The 23,258-nt window shown below is 42.0% G+C and overlaps 1 protein-coding gene across 8 annotated transcripts in view; it reads left to right on the forward strand.

Annotated features, from left to right (window-relative positions):
• Positions 1-23,258, forward strand: part of MOCOS (molybdenum cofactor sulfurase) — a 55,738-nt gene that overhangs the window by 2,816 nt on the left and 29,664 nt on the right. For 4 of the 8 annotated variants that reach the window (XR_005024718.2, XR_008998323.1, XM_036885055.2 and 1 more), the window contains exons 2-7: positions 3,055-3,144; positions 5,878-5,944; positions 6,871-7,512; positions 10,583-10,659; positions 12,424-12,623; positions 18,342-18,458. Coding sequence is in view for 6 of the 8 variants with exons in the window: in XM_036885055.2 (XP_036740950.2) it covers positions 3,055-3,144; positions 5,878-5,944; positions 6,871-7,512; positions 10,583-10,659; positions 12,424-12,623; positions 18,342-18,458 (1,193 nt within the window). In the remaining 2 variants the exon portion in view is untranslated. Of the gene's footprint in view, positions 1-3,054; positions 3,145-5,877; positions 5,945-6,024; positions 6,109-6,870; positions 7,513-10,582; positions 10,660-12,423; positions 12,624-18,341; positions 18,459-23,258 lie in introns of those variants that run through there. The other 4 variants (XM_036885056.2, XM_057504120.1, XM_036885057.2 and 1 more) reach the window with 4 other exon arrangements.

Consider the following 23,258-nt stretch of genomic DNA (forward strand, 5'->3'; position numbering starts at 1 on the left):
ATTTTTTGGACTATATAATACATTTACATAGTACTAAACTCAAAAGGTGCCAACGGAAGAGTAATTAGGGTCCCCTTTTTCCCTCCAGCTGCAGCCATTGTGGTCAGCCCAGAGTCAGCTGCTGCCACTTTTGTCCTGTGTACCTTTCCAGTTGTTGTCTATATTTATATATGTTTGTACATGTATTTTAAAAAATTACATAATTGAACCATAACATTTCTCACTACCTACTGCTTTATTTGTTTATGTTCTTTCTCTGTCACTATCATACCAGCTTCTCATTTGTCCACTGTTATATCACTGCCACCTAGAATGTGCCTAGCAGAAAGTAAGTGCTCAAAAAATATTTCTTGAATGTATAAATACAATAAACTAAAAAAATGAAAGGAAATGTAATTGACCTGATAAAGGCTATCTACAAAAAAACCACAGGTAATATCATACTTAATGGTGAAAGACTGAAAGCTTTACCCCTAAGATTAGGAACAAGACAAGGATGTCTGTTCTTCTATTCAGTATTGTACTAGAGGTTTCAGCCAGAATAGTTAGGCATGAAAATAAAACAAAAGGCACCAAGATTGGAAAGGAAGTACCAATAACATAGTCTTGTATATAGAAAATCCTAAGGAACACATCCCCAAAACTATTGGAACTAAAAACGAGTTCAGCAAAGTTATAAGATATAAGATCAATATATAAACATCAATTCAATTTCTGTACACTAGCAATGAACATTATGAAAATGAAATAAAACATCTAAAAGAATAAAATATATAGGAATAAATTTATCAAAAGTACAAGATTTATATACTGAAAACCACAAAGCATCGATGAAAGAAACAAAAGACATAAATAAATGGAAAGACATCCTTTATTCATGGATTTGAATACTTAACATTGTTTAGATGTCAGTACTCCCCAAAGTAACTACATATTCAATGCAATTCATATCAAAATCCCAGGCACTTTTTTTGCAGAAATTGACAAGTTGATCCTAAAATTCACCTAGAAATGCAAGGGACCCAGAAGATCCAAAGCAATCTTGGAAAAGAACAAAGTTGTAGGACTTATGCTTCCCATAAAAGTAAAGTAAGTAAACTTTATACAAAGTTATAGTAATCAAGACAGAGTGATATTGGCAGAAAGATAGACACATAAACCAATAGAGTAGAATTTTAAGTCCAGAAATAAACCCATACATCTATGCACAATTGATTTTCAACATAATACCAAGGCTATTCAATAGTGGAAATAATAGTCTCTTCTTCAACAAATAGGGTTAGACAATTGGGTATCCACATGCAAAAGAATTTAGTTGGACCCCTACTTTGCACTCAAAAGGAATCAAGGACCTAAATAAAGAGTTAAAAGTATAAAACTCTTAGAAGAAAACATAAGCAAAAATCATCAAGACCTTGGATTATGCAGTGATTTCTTGTGACACTAAAAATACGAGCAACAGTAGCAACAAAAATAGACAAATTGGACTTCATCAAAATTAAAACTTTTTATGCTTGGTGGATACTAACAATAAAGTAAAAGGACAACGCACCAAACGGGAGAAAGCATACGTCCACACAAATATATGTACACAATATATTCATATATGTACACAAAATATTCATAGCACCATTATTTATAATAAATGGAAACAATCCAAATGTTCCATCAGTGGATAAATGGATAAACAAAAAGTGTTATATCTATATAGTGGAATACATTTCAGTCATAAAAGGGAATGAAGTTCTGATACAGGTTTCATGGGTATACCTTGAAAATATTATGCCAAGTGAAAAAAGCCAGACAAAAAAGGTCACATATTGTATGATTCCATTTTATATGAAATGTCCAGAATAGGCAAGTCCACAGAGACAGGAAGTAGATTAGTGGTTTCTAGGGGCTGGGGCTAGGTGCACTGGGGAGTGATTGGTAATGGGTCTGAGGTCTCTTTTTGGGATGAATTAAAATGTTCTAAAATTAGATAGTGGTGATAGATGCACAACTTTATGAATATACTAAAACCACTAAATTTTCTACTTTGAAAGGGCAAATTTTATGATGTGTGAAAAAAATTCTTCCTGCACAAAAGAAAAAACATTTGTTATGAGAATGAAAGAATGAGTGAATCTATTAACATTGTACATCCTTAAACTGTATCTCAGTTTGTTCCATGTCAGTATTTATAAAGTACTAGATAGGTGTACAAGAATTCTTTATTTTAAATATATGTTGATGGACATTTAAATCATTTCCAGTATTCTGCTATTGCAGACAATGCTGCACTGAATATCCTTTCGTATAGGCCATTTCACAAAAGCATGGTAGGTGTATAATAAACTCCTCAAAAAGGAATTGCCATGTTGAAGAGAGTTTGCATTTTAAAGTGTGACCGGTATTGCCAGATTGCTGTCTATAAAGAAGTTGAACCAATTTGCTTTCCTACCAGCCATGTACAAGTGGGCCTGTTTCCCCATATCCTCACCCATAAAGTGAGTTATCTAGCCTTTTTGATCTTGGCCATCTGATGGGTGAATTTTGATATCTCACTTTCATCTAAATTTGCCTTTGTGAGAGAGGCTGGAAGTATCAATTATATTCCTAGTATTCTCTGAAGCTCTCAAAGTTCTTACAGGATAGAAGGATGTAGAATTCACTATGGGAAAACAAAATCAGGGCTCGCCTGCCAGGGAAGTTGCATAGAAACTCTAGAACAGGGTATGAGTCATAACACAAAATAGCTTTAACATAATTAATTACAAATGTCTATTGGGCTCTTCCTCTGTGTGGGATACGGTTTCGGGTTCATAAGAGAGCTGATTAACCAGGGTGGCTCTCTTGGGCTTTAAAGGTCATTAAATACTGAAAGTGCAGTTCTTGCATTGCTCATTGCCTATGCTTGGATTAAGAAGCTCATATCAAGAGGCTAGGAGAACTCGGTGGCCTGGTATTATGTATCAAATGGGCACTGCTCAAGCTCATACAAACCAGATCTAGGTAAAATGAGAGAAATATATCTGAAAAACAACCACAGCTTTCTTTTGTGTTTTCTTTCAGGAACTGTCTACCTTGACCATGCGGGAACCACATTGTTCCCCCAGAGCCAGCTCACAAGCTTCACTAATGATCTCACAGAAAATATTTATGGTAAAGAAAAACACACCAAAACTGATTTTTGTATTGAGTATTAGCCAACTACATTTACCTGATATATCTTTGCTTAATAAATTAATAGATTGAGACTGTGCTGAGCACACAAAGCTGAATAGTTCCCATGGGAGAGAGGGTCGGGCAAGCACCACAGGGCTGTCCCTATAACAAATACACTGCCAGATAGAAAGAACTGACTCAGGGACACTCAGGTCTCCTCCAGAAGAAGGAGTCAGTGTCAGGAAGGGCACAGAAGCACAAAGGTGCTATGTTTGGTGGGATGACCCTGTGGGACTGGTACAGTGCAGAGGATGGGATACATGAGGAACATTTATTCATTCAGTCATTCCGTAAATGTTTGTTGAGCCACTTTGGTGTAAGGGGCAAGGTGCTGTAATGGAAACAAGGTAAGCACAGTGCCTGCCTTCATGGACTATGGTCTTGTTAAGACAACGCTTTAATCAAGTGATCTGCAAATAAATATAAATTACCAACTGTGGGAAGGGCTATGAACAAAAGTCCTCTAGTGCCGTAGGGGTCTGTGTACCTGCACAGTGACAGTAGGCTGGCAGTGTGCGTGTCAGGCAAAGCTGCCTTAGGATGGGGTGGATGCTGCAGGAAGACCAGGAATTCACCTGGAAAAGGGGAGGAGGAAAGGCTTCCAGGCACAGGGAACAGCATGAACCATAACCCCATGGTGGTTTCAGGAGCTAGCCCAGGAAAACAGAGGGAGGGGAGGAGGGTGGTGTAGGTGTGAATGGAGAGGCAGGTAAAGGTGTAGTAGGTTCTCTGTAGTGTTTGATGTTTCTTCTAGAAACAATGGACAATCGTTGAGGGCATTAATCAGCAACACAATGTGATTAGGAGATAACCTTGGGAAAAGGAGTTTGAAATAATAGCAGTAGTAGCAGATAGAGCAGTGGTAATGCTAGTAGCTATGACTAGCATGTACTGCGCACTCACTACACTTCAGGTGCTGTTCTGAATGCTTTATCTGTACTCTCCCTCTCCATCCTCACAGCAAGCTAAGGCACAGGTTCTGTCATCACTCCTGTTTTACAGGTGCAGAAACAGAGCCCCAGAAAGTGTGGGTAACTAACCTAAGGCCACACAGTCAGGAAGCAGTGGAGGCAAGGGATCTGGCAGAGCTGAGTCTCCAGGCAGTTTTGCTCCAGAGCACAAGCTCTTAGCCCTCACCAGATTGCCTCAGTCTTGTCATGCCACGCTAAGGTTCTGGGCAGCCAGCAGATATTTAAATCTGGGGAATAGTCTCAAGAAAGACGCCAGTGAGGGACTTTATCTTGATTTTATTCCATGATTTGCAGAGACCTGTAATTCTCCTTTAACCTTTGCAAGAGTCATAATGGTGGAAAAGGTGCTGCTGGCCAGAGAGGTGACAGAGTTGAGACCACAGGTGGTCCTAGTGATGCAGGGCTAAACACCAGGGTGGTGAGAGGCAACAGGGATAAGCACCAAGTCCCACAGGTTACTAGCTGATGTGGAAAAGGGACATTAATAGCCTCAATGGCCAGAAATCCAGTGTGACCCTACAGTATGGTTTGAGAGAACAAGCAGCCCCTAAAACAAAAAAGGCCAAGACCCTGTTACTGTGCACGTGTTGTCCTGCTTCTGGGAGATGCTGGTGTCTGCTGAAGAGGTCTGTTCTCTTGTCTGCGGCTTGTTTTGAAGGAGATTATGATACTTGGGGACATGCACAGGGGGAATACTAGGAAGGGAGGAAAAACTGGAAACCGGCAAGGGAAGGAAATTAGGAGAGGCTGTAGCCTTGAGAAAGGACGGTTCAGGGGAGATGTGATGGCCCCCTTCCCATAACTAAGAGATAGCTGGGTTGCTGCAGGAACCACTGTTAGCCATTAGTGGGAAGGGTTGTCTCCTGAGGTTGTGTATTTAGTTCCCTAGAGTTAATTAACAGAGCTGAGCTGCCTACCTATCTGGGAACTTGCAGAAAAGGTTCTCAAGTTGGCCTGGCTGCCTCTGAGCTGACTTCCAGCTCCGTAATGCTTCCCGGATTCTATCTTGTGCTAGTGAGGGGAAGGGTTTTTGGTTTGTTTAACAGCTTTAGTGAGTTATATTTTGCATATCATAAAATTCAACTATTTCAATTGTACAATTCAGTGACTTTTAGTAACTTTACTGAGTGGTGCAACCATCACTATAAAGCATCAGGAACATTTTCATTCCCTCAGTAAGATCTCTGATGCTCATTTGCAGTTGTTCCTGTTGACCCCCTAGCCCCAGGCAGCCACTAATCTCCTACTTTCTGTATCTCCATATACTGCTTCTGCTGGACATTTCATATAAATGGGATCATACACTATGTGACCTCCTGTTTCAGGCATCTTTCGCCTAGCATGTTTTATGTCATTTATGACATAGCTAGTGATTTGTTCCTTTTTATTAAGAATAATTTTCCATTATATGGATGTACCACATTTTGTCTATTTTTTTCAACAGTTGATGGACATTTTTGTTCCCAGAATTTGGCTTTACAAATAAAGCTGCTACAAACAAAGCTGAACATTCATGTGCATAAATCTTTGTGTGTACATATATTTCCACTTCTCTTGAGTATATAGGAGTGGCCTTGCTGGGTCATATAGTAGTTTTATGCTTAACTTTTTGAGAAACTGAGGGGGAGAAGGTTTTAGAGGAACACAAAAGGAGAGACCATACGTGGTGAATTGATGGCTTTGTTTTTGTAACTACCAGGCAATCCTCACAGCCAGAACATCAGCAGCAAGCTCACCCATGATACTGTGGAGCAGGTGCGCTACAGGTGAGCAGCAGAGGTGCCAGCCCCACTGGGCACTCCTAGGTGGGTGGACATCCTTACTACCAGCTGCCCATGTCCTACAGAAGTTCTGAGGTGGTTTCATGAAGATCGCATTCAGCTAAATGGCTATGCATGCACAGTGATAAACAGGGTCAGAGGACAGGAAGGTGAGCATGATTAGATGCAGAGTGGGGCAGATGGGATGCACAGGTAGGTGGGTCTGAGGTGTGCACAGCTGTTGTGTGTGGCTCTGTGCTGGTGCCAGAATTCCTGGGGGCTAAGATGACAGGGAATGACCCAGTTTCTTAAGTCTTATTTTCAGAGAGAAGAAAAATTTTTCCTATGATTTTTCTTTTCATGATTCATTAGGGCATCTTTTTTTATCTTTTCCCCCACTTTCTGCTATATTTGCACATGAAACACCTCTTTGTATTTTTCCACATGTAATAATTAGTTTTTGGTAAATAATTATTATTTTGGTAAATAATTTCCAGGTGGTACCTAAGTTACTTGAATTGATACAATTTCAAATTACTTCCAGTTGAAAGTGATAATGGGTTGCCAATATTGGTTGATGTTGTTGAAAACTTGTTGTGTTGATGAAAGTGTTGATGAAAACTTGTGATAGAGCTGGACCGTAGACCAGGGGAGGGTGTTTCAACTAAGATCAAGGTAGTTGTGGATTTTCTTCTTATCTGGTTGAGGGCGGGGACTTGGGAGGCTGGGTATTTTGCCAGTTTGAACCTGTTTGTCATCTCTTCCATAATTCCCTCTGCCCCTGCCCTAACTTAATGACTGTGGCAAAGCCTACCTGTTTTTCTTCCTAGATGTTAAGGTAGAGAGATGTCAGGTTTTGCAGAAATACAACTACCTCTAAACATTTAACATGGGTGAGACCAAGGAGTTGCTTGGTGCTGTGCTTCTTCCAGGATTCTGGCTTACTTCCACACCTCCCCAGAGGACTACAGTGTGATTTTCACAGCTGGGAGCACAGCTGCTCTTAAACTTGTGGCAGAGGCTTTCCCATGGGTGTCTCCAGGCCCAGAGAGCAGCGGAAGTCGATTCTGTTATCTCACCGACAGCCACACCTCCGTGGTGGGCATGAGGAATATCGCTACAGCCATGAACGTCACTTCCATCCCTGTCAGGCCGGAGGACGTGTGGTCGGCTCAGAGACGGGATGCTGCTTCTGGCAACCCTGACTGCCAGATTCCTCATCTCTTCTGTTACCCAGCTCAGAGTAACTTTTCTGGAACCAGATACCCTCTGTCTTGGATAGGAGAGGTCAAGTCTGGGCAGAGATGCCCTGCAAGCACACCTGGGAAGTGGTTTGTGCTGCTGGACGCAGCCTCTTATGTGAGTACTTCACCTTTGGACCTATCGGTTCACCAGGCCGACTTTGTCCCCATCTCCTTCTATAAGATCTTTGGATTCCCCACTGGCCTGGGTGTTCTGCTGGTGAATAATCGTGTAGCTCCTCTGCTGAGGAAAACCTACTTTGGAGGAGGCACAGCCGCTGCATACCTTGCAGGAGAAGACTTCTATATCCCGAGACAGTCAGTGGCTGAAAGGTAACCTTGCCATGGGAGTGGCTGGCTGGAGTTCAGCAAGGCCAGAGTCCAGCATATGCCACCTGTAGGACTGTGCAAAGGACCAGGCTGGGCCACAAGGTCAGGGATGGAGGCTGGCAGTGGGGCTCAGATTTGGGAGACAGAGGTTGGCTGGAGCATGCCACAGGCAGCTCAGTGAACTGCCCCTGTTTGTGGCCTTCTCCACAGCTGTGGGAGGACAAACTCCTGCAGATAAGGGCTGCAAGCAGAAGAGGTGAAAGGCTCCTAAGGGAGTAAAGAGGGTAGGTCACCAGGCTTTTGCCCAGAGCATTGACAAGAGGTGAAGCAATTAAAGCAGTGATTTAAAAAGATGGCACCATTTGGAACAAGTTTGCATACATGTTGGCTGCATAACTGGCTCTTCAGCAGCTAAAATCAGCCCAGCTTGTAGCTGGTTGGCAAGAAAAATCAACTAAATCTGATGCCAGTGAACTTGTGGGGCACTGTTAGGAGCAGTCTCTGTATGTGCCCCTTTGTGAGCTGCAGAGCAAATTTGAGGACAAGCAGGTACTCATCCTCATATGACATAGGCCTCTTCTTGGGTTCATTGGTGTATGTGTCTTCCTCAGGCTACTGGGGCATTGTGGGTCATGCTCAGGAACCTCCCAGTTGGTGATGGTTAGGATTCTGCTGGGCCCAGCAGCAGGGAAAACTGTAGGGTTGGGGCAGGGAGCTAGTTCCTCTGCTGGTTCCTGAGAAGGTCTGGGGTCTGGATGGGAAGGTGGGTCAGATCCCTCAGACTCAGGTGCAGACCCCAGGTTCCTACAGATAGGGGTATGGCCTTCACTGCAGAGTCATTGGTCAGGCATGTAGGCCCCCGAGCTGAGTCACTGGGGAGTGAGCCCTGGTTCCACTCTACACCAACCATGGGAACAGGGAATCTGACTTGATCTCTATACCTCATGTTTTTCCTAGAATGTGGGTCTCTAAAAGGATATGATTCTTTAGAGCTAAATGGGTGAAGCATCAAGGTAGAGTTGGCATCAATATGTTATGAGGCCATTTGATGTCTTTTATGTAGGGCTTCTCCACAGTTGGGAGATTCTAAAACAGGAATGCTAATTAAAGCCCTTTGAATACAAATGTGGTAATATAGCTGTAATATGACCAAATGATGAAAGAATGTCACACACACATCATCTAAATCAAAGTCAGGACAAAGTGACAACCCAAATTTTATTGAGGCCATAGGGGGACCTGAAGGCTGAGAAAAGTGGGGTAGCTCATCTTGGGTTGGGAAGGGGTGGGCTGGGCTGCACCAGAGCTCTACTCCTGTTTGGTTGGGTTGCCTCACAGCAGGTACCACACCAAAAGTCCCCAGGAAGCTGAATGTATTTATTTACCATTAGAAGCCTATTTTTTTGTGTGTGAACTTATGACTAGAACTTGAGTTTTATTTTAATACCCAAAACTCAAATGTTTCTTGAACTTGTACCTGTACCATGTTCTTAATCTTTGCTGTTAATAACCCAATGAGATACCTTTGATGGAAACAAAAACACCTCCCTTTTCCAAAGTCTATAAATTTTTGATTAAATATAACTATTATTGATTTAATAACAATTTATTATTTAATTTATTTAATAATTTGTTAGCAGTTATTTATTATTTAATTAAGCAATAATATACATCATCATTGACTAGTAATATTTAATTTATTAAAGATTATTTACTAATCCATTAGTGATCAATTAGTAATTGATTCATTACTCACTAATTATCAATTCTGTTTATCTTTAATTGCCATTTGCTTTATAAGGAAATTAACATTGCATTAACAGTATTTTGAGCAAATCTTATGGCTAAAATATTAAAATACAAAACAATACAGGGAGCAGGGAGGCCCCTTACGGAGATAAATAGCCTCCCAGAAAAAAAACAAAAAAAAACAAAAAAAAACAATATTTCCATTGAAAACTTTCACTTGTGTAAGGCTGCTATTTGTCACCAAACTTCATCCCAATGCTTGCTGAAACCTACCCACTGGTGCCCAGCTTCCGCCTCACTCTTTCAGTACTCAGAGGTGGCTTGTCAAAGCCTAGGTCCTATTCTGTCACTCCCCTTTGCTCAGAGCTCTCCAGCCACATGTTACGTCATCCAGGGTGGAAGTTCTGTTACTTTATTTCCTTCTACTCTCCACCTCTCCCCTCACTCCCAGCCCCACCAACCTCCTTGCTCTTCTGGAATTGTGCCAGGCTCTGCCTGTTGAGGGTATATGCTGCAGCCTTTTCCTGGAATGCTCTTTCTCTCTGAAACGGAACTAAGCTGTTTCAAAACTGGTACTTTGCATCTTCCTTGCACTGTCATGACTTGGCCTCTTGCTTACTTGGCTTCTCACTTCCTGTTCGTTGTTTGTATTTCTCGTTTCTAGGGCCTCAGGAGAATGGAAGCCCTTCGAGGGCAGAGATCTTACCCAGCATGTTAACTACCATATCCTTAGCACCTAGAACAGTGCCTGGTACATAGTATGCGGACAATAAAGATTTGATGAGCATTTTGACTAAATGAATAATTATAAATGCAAACATATTGAACACCTTGATAATCATATACTATAGTGAAAGCCTCATAATTTTTTGCAAAGCCTATGGTTCTATAGACTTTGAAATAATGGACTTTTGTTACAAACCTCATAGCATCACAGTTGATCACACTGAACTGATGCTCTGTGGTGCTCTCTAGGGGTCAAGGGCAGTACTGCAAGAGCCCACAACATTGGAGGTTTTGTCAAGTCCAAAGTCTTCCTGGGGGCAGCATAATGTATCTTAAGGTGGTGACTATCTTTCAGGGCCCTTTATCACCACTGCCATCCTATCCTGAGAAAGCTGCAGAGTGGATCAGGGCCAGAGGCAGCCCAGTGGGTCTTGGTGTGCAAAGCCCTCTGTCCTGAGGGGCAAGACTTATGGGGCAGCAGAAGGAAAGTATTTGTAGATTATGTTTAAACTTAGAATTAAAACCCTGTTATATACCACAAAATGTTCATGGCGATGTTGGCCACAGTGTGACCTTGTCCCTCTCACCATGGTTACAGGTTTGAAGACGGCACCATCTCATTCCTTGCCGTGATAGCGCTAAAACATGGATTTGATACCCTAGAGCGCCTCACAGGTCAGTGGAACCTTTTGTCCATGTGTAATTTCCTCCTGTTGCCCATATCCTTAAAGGAGCCCTGACATGGGGGCAGTTCAGACCAAGGAGATAGTTTGGCAGCTGTGCACCGATGCAGTTGAAGCTGATTCTAAAGAACTTCAGAATGACTTTTGAGGCAAGAGCAAGAGACTGAGGCTTTTTGTTGTCAGTTAAAGAACATTTCCAACAGGTAATAGACATTCAAAATCAGGAGACAACAGCTTCCCAGAAGCAGAGGAGCTGTCCTTGGTCCCTGTGCTGGGACCCGTTACAGATCCTGAGACTTTGTTCAGCCTTCACCTTGCTGGATCCTCCCTACAGCCCCGTGGGGGAACTGTGTGATGAGGCCCCTTTGCCCATGAAGGAGCTCATACTCAGAGAGGTTAGGTTAGATACCTGGCCAGGGCGCTGGTACTTGGGAGGCTAGGATTTAAACCCAGTCCATACTAATGCCCAACCCTGAGCCCCCAACCCTGAGTCCCCAACCCCATCTGTGCAGCTGGCCTTTGCAATCATGCATATCTTCTTTCCTGACAAGTGCTAGGGGGTGTGTGTTGGTTGGGGGGTACTCACCATAGACAGATGTCACTTTCCAACATGGGGCTCAACACAAAGTACATGACTGAAGAACCTCTGTCTGGTGAGCCGGGTATCCACCGTCCTACTGTGCTCCTTCCAGAGGCTAAGCTTCTAGAACTGGCTGGCACTGCTTGAACCATCCATATGGAAAGCAGGTGTGGTGACCAGGAATGTGGGAATGTGGTTTAGCTCTCTTGTCATAGTAATGGGACCTTTTAGGTCCCTAGCCTTAGTCCCATGCTGGAGTAGAGAGGGTTCATGGGAAGGGAGTGTTGCCTTGACAGTAATTCAGGGAGATGCACAGGTATCATCCACGAGATAATAAAGACAAGCACTGAGAAATGTGCACTTTCCCAAGGAAAGATATTAACAAGGTACCCTAACCACAGGTGACAGGTGTGACAGGGCCAGGGGGCACGACTGAAGACAGATTGATAATACCAGTTCCACAAGAAGGCAAACCCTGATTTTTCCTACTTAATTGCTCTTTAAAAAAAAATGTGGTAAGCTACATATAGCATAATGCTCCATGTTAGCTATTTTTAAGTGTATATTTTAGAGGCATTAAGAATATTTACATTGTTGTGAAGCCATCTCTGCTATCCATCTCCAGGACTTTTTCATCATCCTAAATGGAAACTCTACTCATTAAACAACTCTGCACTTCTGCTCTTCCCAGCCCCTAGTAATATCTATTCTCCTTTCTGTCTCTATGAATTTGCCTATTCTGGACACCTTATATAAGAGCAATACTATGATAATTGTCTTTTTGTTATCTGGTTTATTTCACCTACCATAATATTTTCAAGGTCCATTCATGTTGTAGCATGGATCCTTAACTGTTCTGTATAATCTTAAAATGACTTAAACATAATAAAAAACAAACAGCAAAAAAAATGATAAGTAACATTATTTTAAGAAAAAAAGGGATGACGACAATTCCTATGGAAAAATTCCACAAAAACAGCAACGGTAAACTGTTGTTCAGTAACAAAGACTTAAACATTTATCATATGGGCAGTAGCATACAATATTTTACAGCATTTAACACCATTAATAGGAACTCTAGTTTTGCCAGTTATAAGGATCTTGTTTTCTTAAAAATGAAAGCAAATTTTATGTAAAGTTCATGATTCTCTTTGGTGCTTTGTGATTGTTTTGGAGGTGGAATGGGGAACATACAGCAGCACACTTTTACCTTGGCTCAGTACACGTACACTGCCCTGTCTGCTCTCCGCTACCCCAATGGAAGCCCCGTGGTGCGGATTTACTGTGACTCTAAATTCAGCAGCCCAGACGTTCAGGGTCCAGTCATCAATTTTAATGTGCTCGACGACAACGGGAAGATCATTGGGTACTCTCAGGTGGGTTTTCTTGTCATCTTGCTGGCCTGCTCAAACAGAATTGCTCTCCTTCACATCTCTGTGCCTTTCTGAGCACTGAAATTTGCTGTCAGGGGCTCTTGCAGCAGCTGTGACAAAGCCACTGTGTACTGCTGGAATGGCCCCTGGCCCTTCCTTATAGGTTCTTTACTCTCATTTACACACAGTTCTAATAAGCATGGCTATTTAGTTTTCCAGCCCTCTTTATTCAGCCAGAAATGATCAATTTCACGTGGGAAGAGAGAGGTCGAGTCTCTGGTAGCAGTGGAAAGGGACAGGTGACAAAAAGGGAGGACACATCAGAATAGGGTAGACAGAAAAGCAGTGTAGACAGAATGCCATGTCTGAAGTCATTTCACATACAGCTTGGAAGCCCCTGTGACACATCGAAGCATATTTCAGTGTCATGCTAAATTATAGGCCTGGTACTACTGTTTGTTGCTTGTAATTCAGAACTCCTTCTTATGACAAGTAGAAATGATGTCCTTAGCATCACAAAGGCCTTTATTTCTGCCATATTTCATGCATATTATGAGTTCAAAGTGTTGTAGTCGGGGACTGCGAAAATGAGAAACTGAGTCAGAATGACGTTTCAGGAAGAGGGCTTAGACTTCCTCTGGAGACAAAGCACCAAGTCTCTGTTTCCCCTGCGTCTTTATTAGGTTGCAGCAAGCAGAAAAACAATCATTGGTTAATAATTATTGAATTTACTTTCTCATTGAATCAACCAACCGCAAACTAGATATGTTTTTTATGTTCCTATTGTGTTAAGTCAAGTCATCCGGTTACGTGAGTTTCACAGCATGTTCCCTGTCTGGGTTTGCCTCAGAATGATCACAAGAACTGTTTGCAGCTCCTGTTGCACACTGTTCATGACTCACACCAGATTCCAGGTATCAACACATATGTTTTTTTTATTAGATTGGTTTTGGCTATAAATCAAATTTAAGCAGGAACTATATTGTTCTTTTTTCTTAGATTAGTTTGAGCTATAAATCAAGCTTAAGCAGAAACTAAATTACAGCAAGGTTAACTGCTGGGGTATCTCCATCAATGGATTTGGTAGGTTGATAAAATAGTTGCTGTATATATACCCTTTGTATGTATTTTCCTGTGAAACCTGTGCAAATAGTGGTTTGCATATTGGGAACTGCTTGGGTCCGTGTCACAGCTGAGTAAGCTGGTACCTGCCCCATCCCTTAAAAAGTTACATCAAGCACTCAGACATGGTGGTGTGTGATGCCACCGGATGGAGTATCACAGATCTGGTGGATATGGGGACCCAAGGCTCTTCCCAGAGCACAGGCTCCTAGCGCAGCTCTTTGAGGAGCAGGTTCTGTCATCAGATATGTTTAGAAGATGATGCTCTTCTTCCCTTGAAAGCCACACTCTCCATTCACCTTTGTTAAACCCAGAATTTCTCAAAGTCCAGTTACCAAGGAATCACTCCCAGCCCCCCTCTTCTGAATGGCCTTAAACTATCTGAGGAACAAGCTTAAGAAATATTCTTCTGGAGAAAATGTCAGTTCTCAGAGGTGTCCACAGGCAGACATTCCACAGTCGTAGGTTGACTGTGCAGACCCTCACTGCCCCTCAGCTACACGGAGGCAGAAACAGCCCCGATGCCCCTAGCAAGTGTGCAATTTTACATGCTTCTAGGGCAGGTGGAGAGCACATCAGGGCAGAGGTTTGCCTTCTTAAATGTTTTTTTTTAGGTAACTGGTAAAGCAAGTTTCATTCTTGAACATAAAGTTGGTTTGTATTTCCTAAGGGGTGTGGAGGAGGGCAGAGGTTACCGTGCAGTGTGCTGTGGCTGGCAGAACAGGGAGAGAGTTCCTCATTTGCCCAGAGAAGCTTCAAAGAGGAGCCATCAGGGAGCGCTGCCTGTCCAGGTGCCTCACTAACTCCACCAGGACTCCCATTCCCTGAAGTCGGACACAGGACACCCTGTGTGTTTACATAGGAAGCTCATCACAGGTGAATTTGTGGCTGAGGCAGTGCCTATTCAGCAATGTGCAACTTTGGTTTTTCTGGGCTACTTCACAGTGCAGGAAATCCACAGGGGTTTTGGTGGCCTTTGGAAAGATCAGATGGCATCATGGCTGGGTTTGGCTGTCTCTTTTTTTCAGGGGATGTGTAAAAGAATTTAGCCTTCTATGAAAAGTCTTTGAGTTCTTGTTTTTGGTATCCAGGACTCCAATTTCATTCTCCCCTCTAGTGGAAGTCCTCTAGACAGTGGTTAAGAGTGCGGGTTCCAATTCTCACTGCTTCTGCAGGCTCTGTGAGCATGGGCAAGTTTATGTAAGCTAAGTCTTATGAAATGCAAAGAACAAGGTACCTTGCTGGTAGTGTTATTTGAGGATTAAATAAGTATGTGGTCCCTTAGCATGGGGCCAAGTATGGAGCATATGCTCAATAAACATTGATCAAAAAGGCTCCTGGGTGGGGAGGCTCCAGTGCTGCATTGCAGCCAGGCAGGTGTCTCATCCCCCCTGGATGCAGTGCCTATCCTGCCACAGCCTATCCTTCACCTGGCTGGGCACAGGCCAGGCCTATTTGGGATCCTGCAGAGCTCAGGGTGAGAGGAGTCTGACTTGGGATGGGAAGTTAAGGCAGAGAGTAAGTGTGGTCCAAACAACTTCTATCCACATCCTTTTCAGGTTGGGTCCTTCTCTCTTCCTGTTAAATCTTGGTGGGTTTGTGACTCACTTATAACCAATAGAATGCCACAGAAGGTGACACTGAATGGCTTTTGAGGCTGTCAATAAAGGTGTTGCAGTGTCACCATTGTTCCCTGGAATCCTCACTTTTGGGGCCCTAAGTTATCATGTAAGAAGTTCTACCCTGAGGCTGTCATGCTGTGAGGAAGTCAAGCCATGTGCAGAGGTGAGGCAGAGCCCTCCCAGATGGAGGCAAGATACACATGAGTAAGTGAGTCTCCAGGTGATTCCAAATCCCTGCCTTGGAGTCCTCCCAGCTGAGACTTGAGAAATCAAGGAACAGAGTCAAGCTGTCAACTCCGTGCCCTATCCAAATTCCTGAGTCACTAGCTGTGAGCACAAGGAAATGTTTTTTCCCCACCAAGTTTGGGTGGCTTGTTTCACAGCAGTAGTAACTGGAATAGTAACTGGGACAGTCATGAGGTGGGCACAGGAAACTTCTAATTCAGCTTGGCAGGAACTGGGATGTGGAAGTGAGGGAGCTTCCTTGGAAGCTGCCCTTTGAATGGAGACCACCTGACTGTAGAGATGGAGGGGGCCAGATACAGTGGTGATGCCAGATCTCTTCTCAGAGCCAGCGAACTCCTGATTAGCAGGCTCCTGTGCCACTGAGCTATTTGCCAAGGATAAAGGAACAGAGCTGTTTTCCTGAGGGCCCTCAGTTCAACCCCGAGAATGGCTTCTTCTCACTCTGACAGTCCAGGGGAGACAGCTACAGTGAAGACAGTCACAGGATGAATGGGAGGCACCATCTTGTCAAGGATGAGTGGGAGGCACCATTGCTGCGCACTGCCCTTCTGGGAGCTCAAGCTGATGGTTTGATGACCTGTAGTCTGCATAGGGCTCTACACTCCCTTTGGCTGCCTCTGGCCACCTCACATGTGACTTCCCTGGGAGAAAAGTAGCAAAGGGCAAGATGTGGTTGTTTTCCTGAGTGCGGTTAGGTGACTCCCCCGAGTTTAGCCTGAGTCACCTGAGCTGAGAAACCTCACTGAGTCCCCAGATTCCCGGGGGAATGGGGCCCTTGACCCATTGCCTGAGGAGCTGGGCAAATACCCACAGTGGTAGCCCTATCTTTGAGCCTTGAATGAATGTGAAATCTCCTCCCAGAGTCTCCAGGGGACAGGAAAGAACCTTCTGCATTAATAGCAATTCTGTGATTCAGCCCAAATTTAAATACATTATTAAGTGCAAATTGATAACACTAGTGTCAACACAGTAATGTTTATATTCTAGTCTTTGAGCAGAGGCCAGCCTGAGGAGTGTGCTCTGTGATCCATCATGTGGCAGAGGATGCCAAGGATTGCCTCATGTCCCAGGCACACTCAGGTTTTATTCTTGTGAATCTCTTAAAAAATGTGGCTCTCTTTTTTATAGCATCATTGATATACAATCTTAGGAAGGTTTCACATGAACAGCATCATGGTTTCAACATTCACCCCTATTATCAAGTCCCCTCCCCCACCTCACTACAGTCACTATTAGTGTAGTAAGATGCTATAGAGTCATTACTTGTCTTCTCCCTGCTGTACTGCCTTCCCTGTGACCTACCTATATTGTGATTGTTAATTATAATGCCCCTTAATCCCCTTCTCCCACCCTCCCCACCCACCCTCCCTAACCCCTTTCCTTTGGTAACCAGTAGTCCCTTCTTGGAGTCTGTGAGTCTGCTGCTGTTTTGTTCCTTCAGTTTTGCTTTTTACACTCCACATGTGTCTCTTTTTAAAAAAAAATTAAGTCACTAAAATTTTTTAAAAATTGAGATAACCGGCATATAACATGATATAGTTTTCAGGTATATAATGATGATTTGATATATGCATGTATTGTGAAATGATATTACTACAATAAGTTTAGTTAACATCCATCACTACACATAGTTACAAATTTTTTTTCTTGTGATGACAACTTTTAAGATTTTCTCTCTTAGCAACTTTCAGATATACAATACAGTAGTTTTGTTAACAGTCACCCTGCTGTCCATTTCATCCCTAGGGCTTATTTATCTCAAAAGGTAGTATCTTTTGACTGCCTTCACTGGTTTCACCCACCCCCCTGCCTCACAACTACCAATCTGTTTTCTGTATTTCTTTCACTGTTTGACTTATTTCACATAGTATAATGCCTTCAGGGTTCATCCATGTTGTCACAAATGGCAGGATTTCCTTCTTTGTTGTGTGAATAATATTCCATTGTGTACATGTGTGTGTATACACATTTTCTTTATTCATTTCCTTCTGTGGACACTTAGGGTGCTTCCTTCCATATCTTGGCTATTATAAATAATGCTGCAATGAACATGTAAGTGCAGATATCTTTTCAAGATAGTGATTTTGTTTCCTTTAGATAAATACTCAGAAGTGAAATTGCTAGGTCATATGACAGTTCTATTTTTAATTTTTTGAGGAACCTTTGTACTTTCTTCCGTTGTGGCTGCACCAATTTACATTCCCACCAACACTTCTGATTTCTTGTTTTCTTGATATGAGCCATTCTAATAGATGTGAGGTAGTATCTCATTGTGGTTTTGGTTTGCATTTCTCTGATGATTTAGCAATGATGAGCACCTTTTTAATGTACCTGCTGGCTGTCTATATGTCTTCTTTGGAAAAATGTGTATTCAAATATTCTGTCCATTATCTTAACTGGGTTGTTTGCTTTACATGTAACTTGTAATTTGGCCTCTGGGTTGTTTGCTTTACATGTAACTTGTAATTTGGCCTAAATTTGGTATTTTCACTTTTCTCAGGCATACATTTATAACCCAACTTGATAAACTTAATTATCAATAACATTTTATACAATGTATTTAATAAGTCTGTGATAGATTATGGCACTTTAGAGCAAAATCTCAAGCTCATTATTTTCATTTTATTGTTAGAAATTAGAGGTCCGAATATTAATCTGAAACTCTCTCCCAGGCAATCAGTGTAAAACTGGACATTCCTAACCCTGGTACCATGTCATATTAAATCTGCAGGTGGATAAAATGGCCAGCCTTTACAACATCCAAGTGCGAACTGGCTGCTTCTGTAATACTGGGGCCTGCCAGAGGCACCTGGGAATAAGTGACAAGATGGTCAAGAAGCATCTTCAGGTTGGTACTGGACCCTGTGGCTCAAATCCTGGTTGGCAAGACCCAGCGGTGGTCCCACAACAACACTGGTGGCTGGTTGCGTGTTTGGGGTTGGGCTGGTTCTGCAGGCTTATTTCTCCAAGCCCACCCTGTGGGTAAACAAAGGAAAAGGGGTCAAGAAAAATAGGAAATGTTTCAAGATATTATCTCTATGGCAATCATTTTTTACTTTTAAGGCAAAAATTTAAAGGCAGAAGAGGGTTTAACAGGGAACAAGCACTCACGGGAATGTGCTCATACATGTAAGGGTCCTTAACTCGTTTGGCACTAACAGTCAAGTCTCCGAGCTGGAGTTGGCTCATTACTGGGCAAGGTGACGAGAGGAGCTCTTCCAGGGGAACCCTTGCAGCTCTTGGAATCCCCTTCTTCTCTGCCTGTTCCCTGGGCTGAGGTTTTTCATTTCAGGGTACAAGCCTATTTTGAATTTTTTTTAAGTGTATTAAAAAAAATTGAAGTACCATTGATATACAATATTATATTGGTTTCAAGTATACAACACAGTGATTCAGCAGTTACATACATTATTACATCCTCATCCCAACTAGCTCAGTTACTATCTGTCAACATAGGAAGATGTTACAGAATCATTAATTGTATTCTCCATGCTGCACTTCCATCCCAATGACCAACTTATAGTATTATTGAGATTTTTGTGCCTCTTTATCCCCCTCACCCATCCTGCCTACCCACCTCAACCCCTCACCCATTGAATCATTTTGCTTAAGAAGAATTTGAGTGGCAAAGAGCCCTTATTTATTTTGGAATAGTTTCTAACTTGAGTTTCTTTTGGATACCACTAAATATTGTATATGCTAGATCCCAACCAACCATTAACTAGGTTTTATTTAAAAAGAGAGAGAGGGAGGAAAAGAGGAATAGATTAAAGATGGTGGCATGAGACAGAAACCTCCTCCCCAAAACACATATAAAATGAAAATATAGTTAATATGACTAATCCTAAAGGAGCAACAGGAAAGAAGGCTGTACCAGACTGCACACACCTGGGGAAAAGAGCAGATCTCATGGAACAGGGTATCATACCAAAGCCGTCATCTGGCGGGACCCAAGCCCTTCCCCCAACCCAGCTCACTGGCAGGAGGAAGAGAAATGTAGCGGGAAGGGGGTGGTAGCCTAAGGCTACTGAACACCCATCCTTGGAGATCTGCTCTGGGAGCATGAAGCTACATTGCATGGGGCTCTGGAGTTTTGTGGGGTTGGAAAGCTAAGACAGGTGGAATACATGGTTTGAGATTCTAGCTGTTTGTGGAAAACAGGGATGCACATCTGGCTGCTCTGGGACAAGAGAAAGGCAGGCAGTTGGGAAGACTTCCTAACAGTGAGAGGGATGCTAAAGAGGCAAAGATTGCACAGAGCTTGCTCCTCCAGAGAAAGGATAGGTGGACAAAATAGTCTGGGTGCACTCTGCACAGCAGGTTGGGAACATTCAGGAGCTTCAGGTACTCCATTCCCTGGGCTGGCTACGGAGCAGCTATGAGGCCGCCCACCGTGATACACAGCCTGGTGTGCATTCCGCTGTCACTGGCTCACAAACTGTCAGTCCCTGCTCTAGCATCAGGCTAACCAGAGGGAAGACCTGCCTATAGCAGCTACAGATGCAAAGCACAGAGGCTTACACCTGTGTGCTTGGCACACTGGTTCTGACAGTGGAGACAGGCGCAGCAGCCGGGAAGTGGGAAACAGCTCTTTCCTCCCCCCAGACACCAGCACCACTGCCCTGCAACCCCTGACTTCACATCAGGGGCTGAGCAGCTCCAGAGAGTAGAACTTCTGGGCACTAGAGGGTGCCACATACAAATATGACATGCCAAAGGAACCTGGTTCAAACCAAAGTCCCACAAACACCAGAAAAAGGACCAAGTGAAACTGAACTCATAATTCTTCCTGAAAGAGATTTCAAAATGAAGATCATAAACTTGCTCATGGAGGTAGAGAAAAATATTCCAGAACTCAGGGACTGATTTAGGACAGAGATTAAATCATTAAGAAATTTAGTATTTGAAATGAAACATACAATGGATGGATTTAAAAGCAGATTAGATGTAGTAGAAGAGAAAGTAAATGGCTTAGAAATTAGAGAAGAGGAATGCAAAAAAGCAGAGGCACAGAAAAAATGAGCTCTAGGAATGAAAGAATATTGAGAGAACTGTGTGACCAATCCAAATGGAATGATATTCGCATTATAGTCTCTCAGGCCATGGAAGCGCACAGATCTCCGAACACAAGACACCCAAGGAAGACAACACCAAGACATATAATAACTAAAATGGCAAAGATCAAGGATAAGGACAGACTTTTAAAAGCAGCCAGAGAGAGAAAAAAGATCACATACAAAGGAAAAACCATCAGGCTATCATCAGACTTCTCAACAGAAACCTTACAGGCCAGAAGGGAGTGGCATTATATATTTAATGCAACACAACAAAAGGGCCTCAAACCAAGAATACACTGACCAGCAAGATTGTCATTTAAATTTGAAGGAGGGATTAAACAATTCCCAGATAAGCAAAAGCTGAGAGAATTTACTTCCCAAAAACCCTCTCTACAGTGCACTTTTGAGGGACTGCTGTAGATGGAAGTGTTCCTAAGGCTAAATAGCTGTCACTAGAGGAAATAAAACCACAGTAAAGAAAGTAGAACAATTAATTACTAAGCAGATGCAAATCAAATCACCTACCCCCAAAGTCAGTCAAGGGATAGATAAACAGTACAGAATATGATACCTAATATATAAAGAATGGAGGAGGAAGAAAAAGGAGGAAAAAAAAGAACCTTTGGATTGTGTTTGTAATAGCATACTAAGTGAGTTAAATTAGACTGTTAGATAGTAAGGGAATTACCCTTGAATCTTTGGTAACCCTGAATCTAAAGCCTGCAATGTCAATAAGTACATATCTGTCAATAATGACTCTAAATGTAAATGGTCTGAATGCACCAATCAAAAGACGTAGAGTCATTGAATGGATAAAAAAAAAAGGCCCATCTATATGCTGCCTACAAGAGACTCACTTCAAACCCAAAGACAGACAAAGACTAGAAGTGAAGGAATGTAAAAAGATATTTCATGCAACTAATAGGGTGAAAAAAGCAGGAGTTGCAGTATTTGTATCAGACAAAATAGACTTCAAAACAAAGAAAATAACTCAACAAAGAAGGACATGAATATTAAGGGGTTAATCCAAAGAGGATATAACCATTATAAATATCTATGATCCAACATAGGAGCACCTACATATGTGAAACGACTACTAATAGAATTAAAGGGAGAAACAGAATGCAATACATTCATTTTAGGAGACTTCAACACACCACTCACTCCAAAGGACAGATCAAGCAGACAGAAAATAAGTAAGGAGGCAGAGGCACTGAACAACACATTAGAACAGATGGACCTAACAGGCATCTACAGAACTCTACACCCCAAACCAGCAGGATACACATTCTTCTCAAGTGCACATGAACATTTTCAAAAATCGATCATATACTAGGCAACAAAAAGAGCCTCAGTAAATTCAAGAAGATTGAAATTGTACCTACCAGCTTCTCAGACCACAAAGTATAAAACTAGAAATAAATTATGCAAAGGAAATGAAAAGCCCACAACTACATGGAGGCTTAACAGCATGTTCCTAAATAATCAATGGATCAACGACCAAATAAAAACAGAGATCAAGCAATGTATGGAGACAAATGACAAAAATAATTCAGCACTGCAAAATCTGTGGGATGTAGTGAAGGCCGTGCCAAGAGGAAAGTGTATTGCAATACAGACCTACCTCAGGAATGAAGAACAATCCCATATGAACAGTCTAAACTCACAGTTAACAAAACTAGAAAAAGAAGAACAAATGAGGCCCAAAGTCAGTAGAAGGAGGTTCATAATAAAGATTAAAGCAGAAATAAATGAAAACAAGAAGAATAAAACAATAGAATCAATGAAAGCAGGAGGTGGTCCTTTGAAAAAATAAACAAAATAGATAAAATCTTGGCAGACTTATTAAGAAAAAAAGAGAGTCTACACACATAAACAGAATCAGAAATTAGAAAGGGAACATCATGACAGACACTACAGAAATACAAATAATTATTAGAGAATACTGTGAAAAATTATATGCTAACAAACTGGATAACCTAGAAGAAATGGACAACTTTCTAGAAAAATACAACCTGTCAGGGCTGATCTAGGAAGAAACAGAATATCTGAACAGAACAAAAACCAACAGTGAAATTGAATTAGTAACCAAAAAACTACCTAAGAATAAAACCCCTGGACCACATGGCTTCACTGCTGTATTTTATCAAACATCTAGAGAACACCTAATACCCATCCTCTTTAATCCAAGAAATTGAAGATGAGGGAATACTCCCAAACTCATTCTATGAGGCCAGCATCACTCTAATACCAAAACAAGGCAAAGACACCACACACACACAAAAAAGAAAATTACAGACCAATATCCCTGATTAACATAGATGCAAAAATACTCAACAAAATATTAGCAAACCAAAGTCAAAAGTACATCAAAAAGTTCATCCATCATGATCAAGTAGGATTTATTCCAGGATGCAAGGATGGTTCAATAATCCAAATCCATCAACATCATCCACCACATCAACAAAAGGAAGGACAAAAACCATATGATCACCTCCATAGATGTTGAAAAAACATTGGACAGAATTCAACATCCATTTATGATAAAAACTCTGAAAAAAATGGGTATAGAGGGCATGTACCTCAACATA

The sequence above is a fragment of the Manis pentadactyla genome, chromosome 6 (assembly GCF_030020395.1).
Source record: "Manis pentadactyla isolate mManPen7 chromosome 6, mManPen7.hap1, whole genome shotgun sequence".
In the NCBI taxonomy this organism is placed as follows: Eukaryota; Metazoa; Chordata; class Mammalia; order Pholidota; family Manidae; genus Manis; species Manis pentadactyla.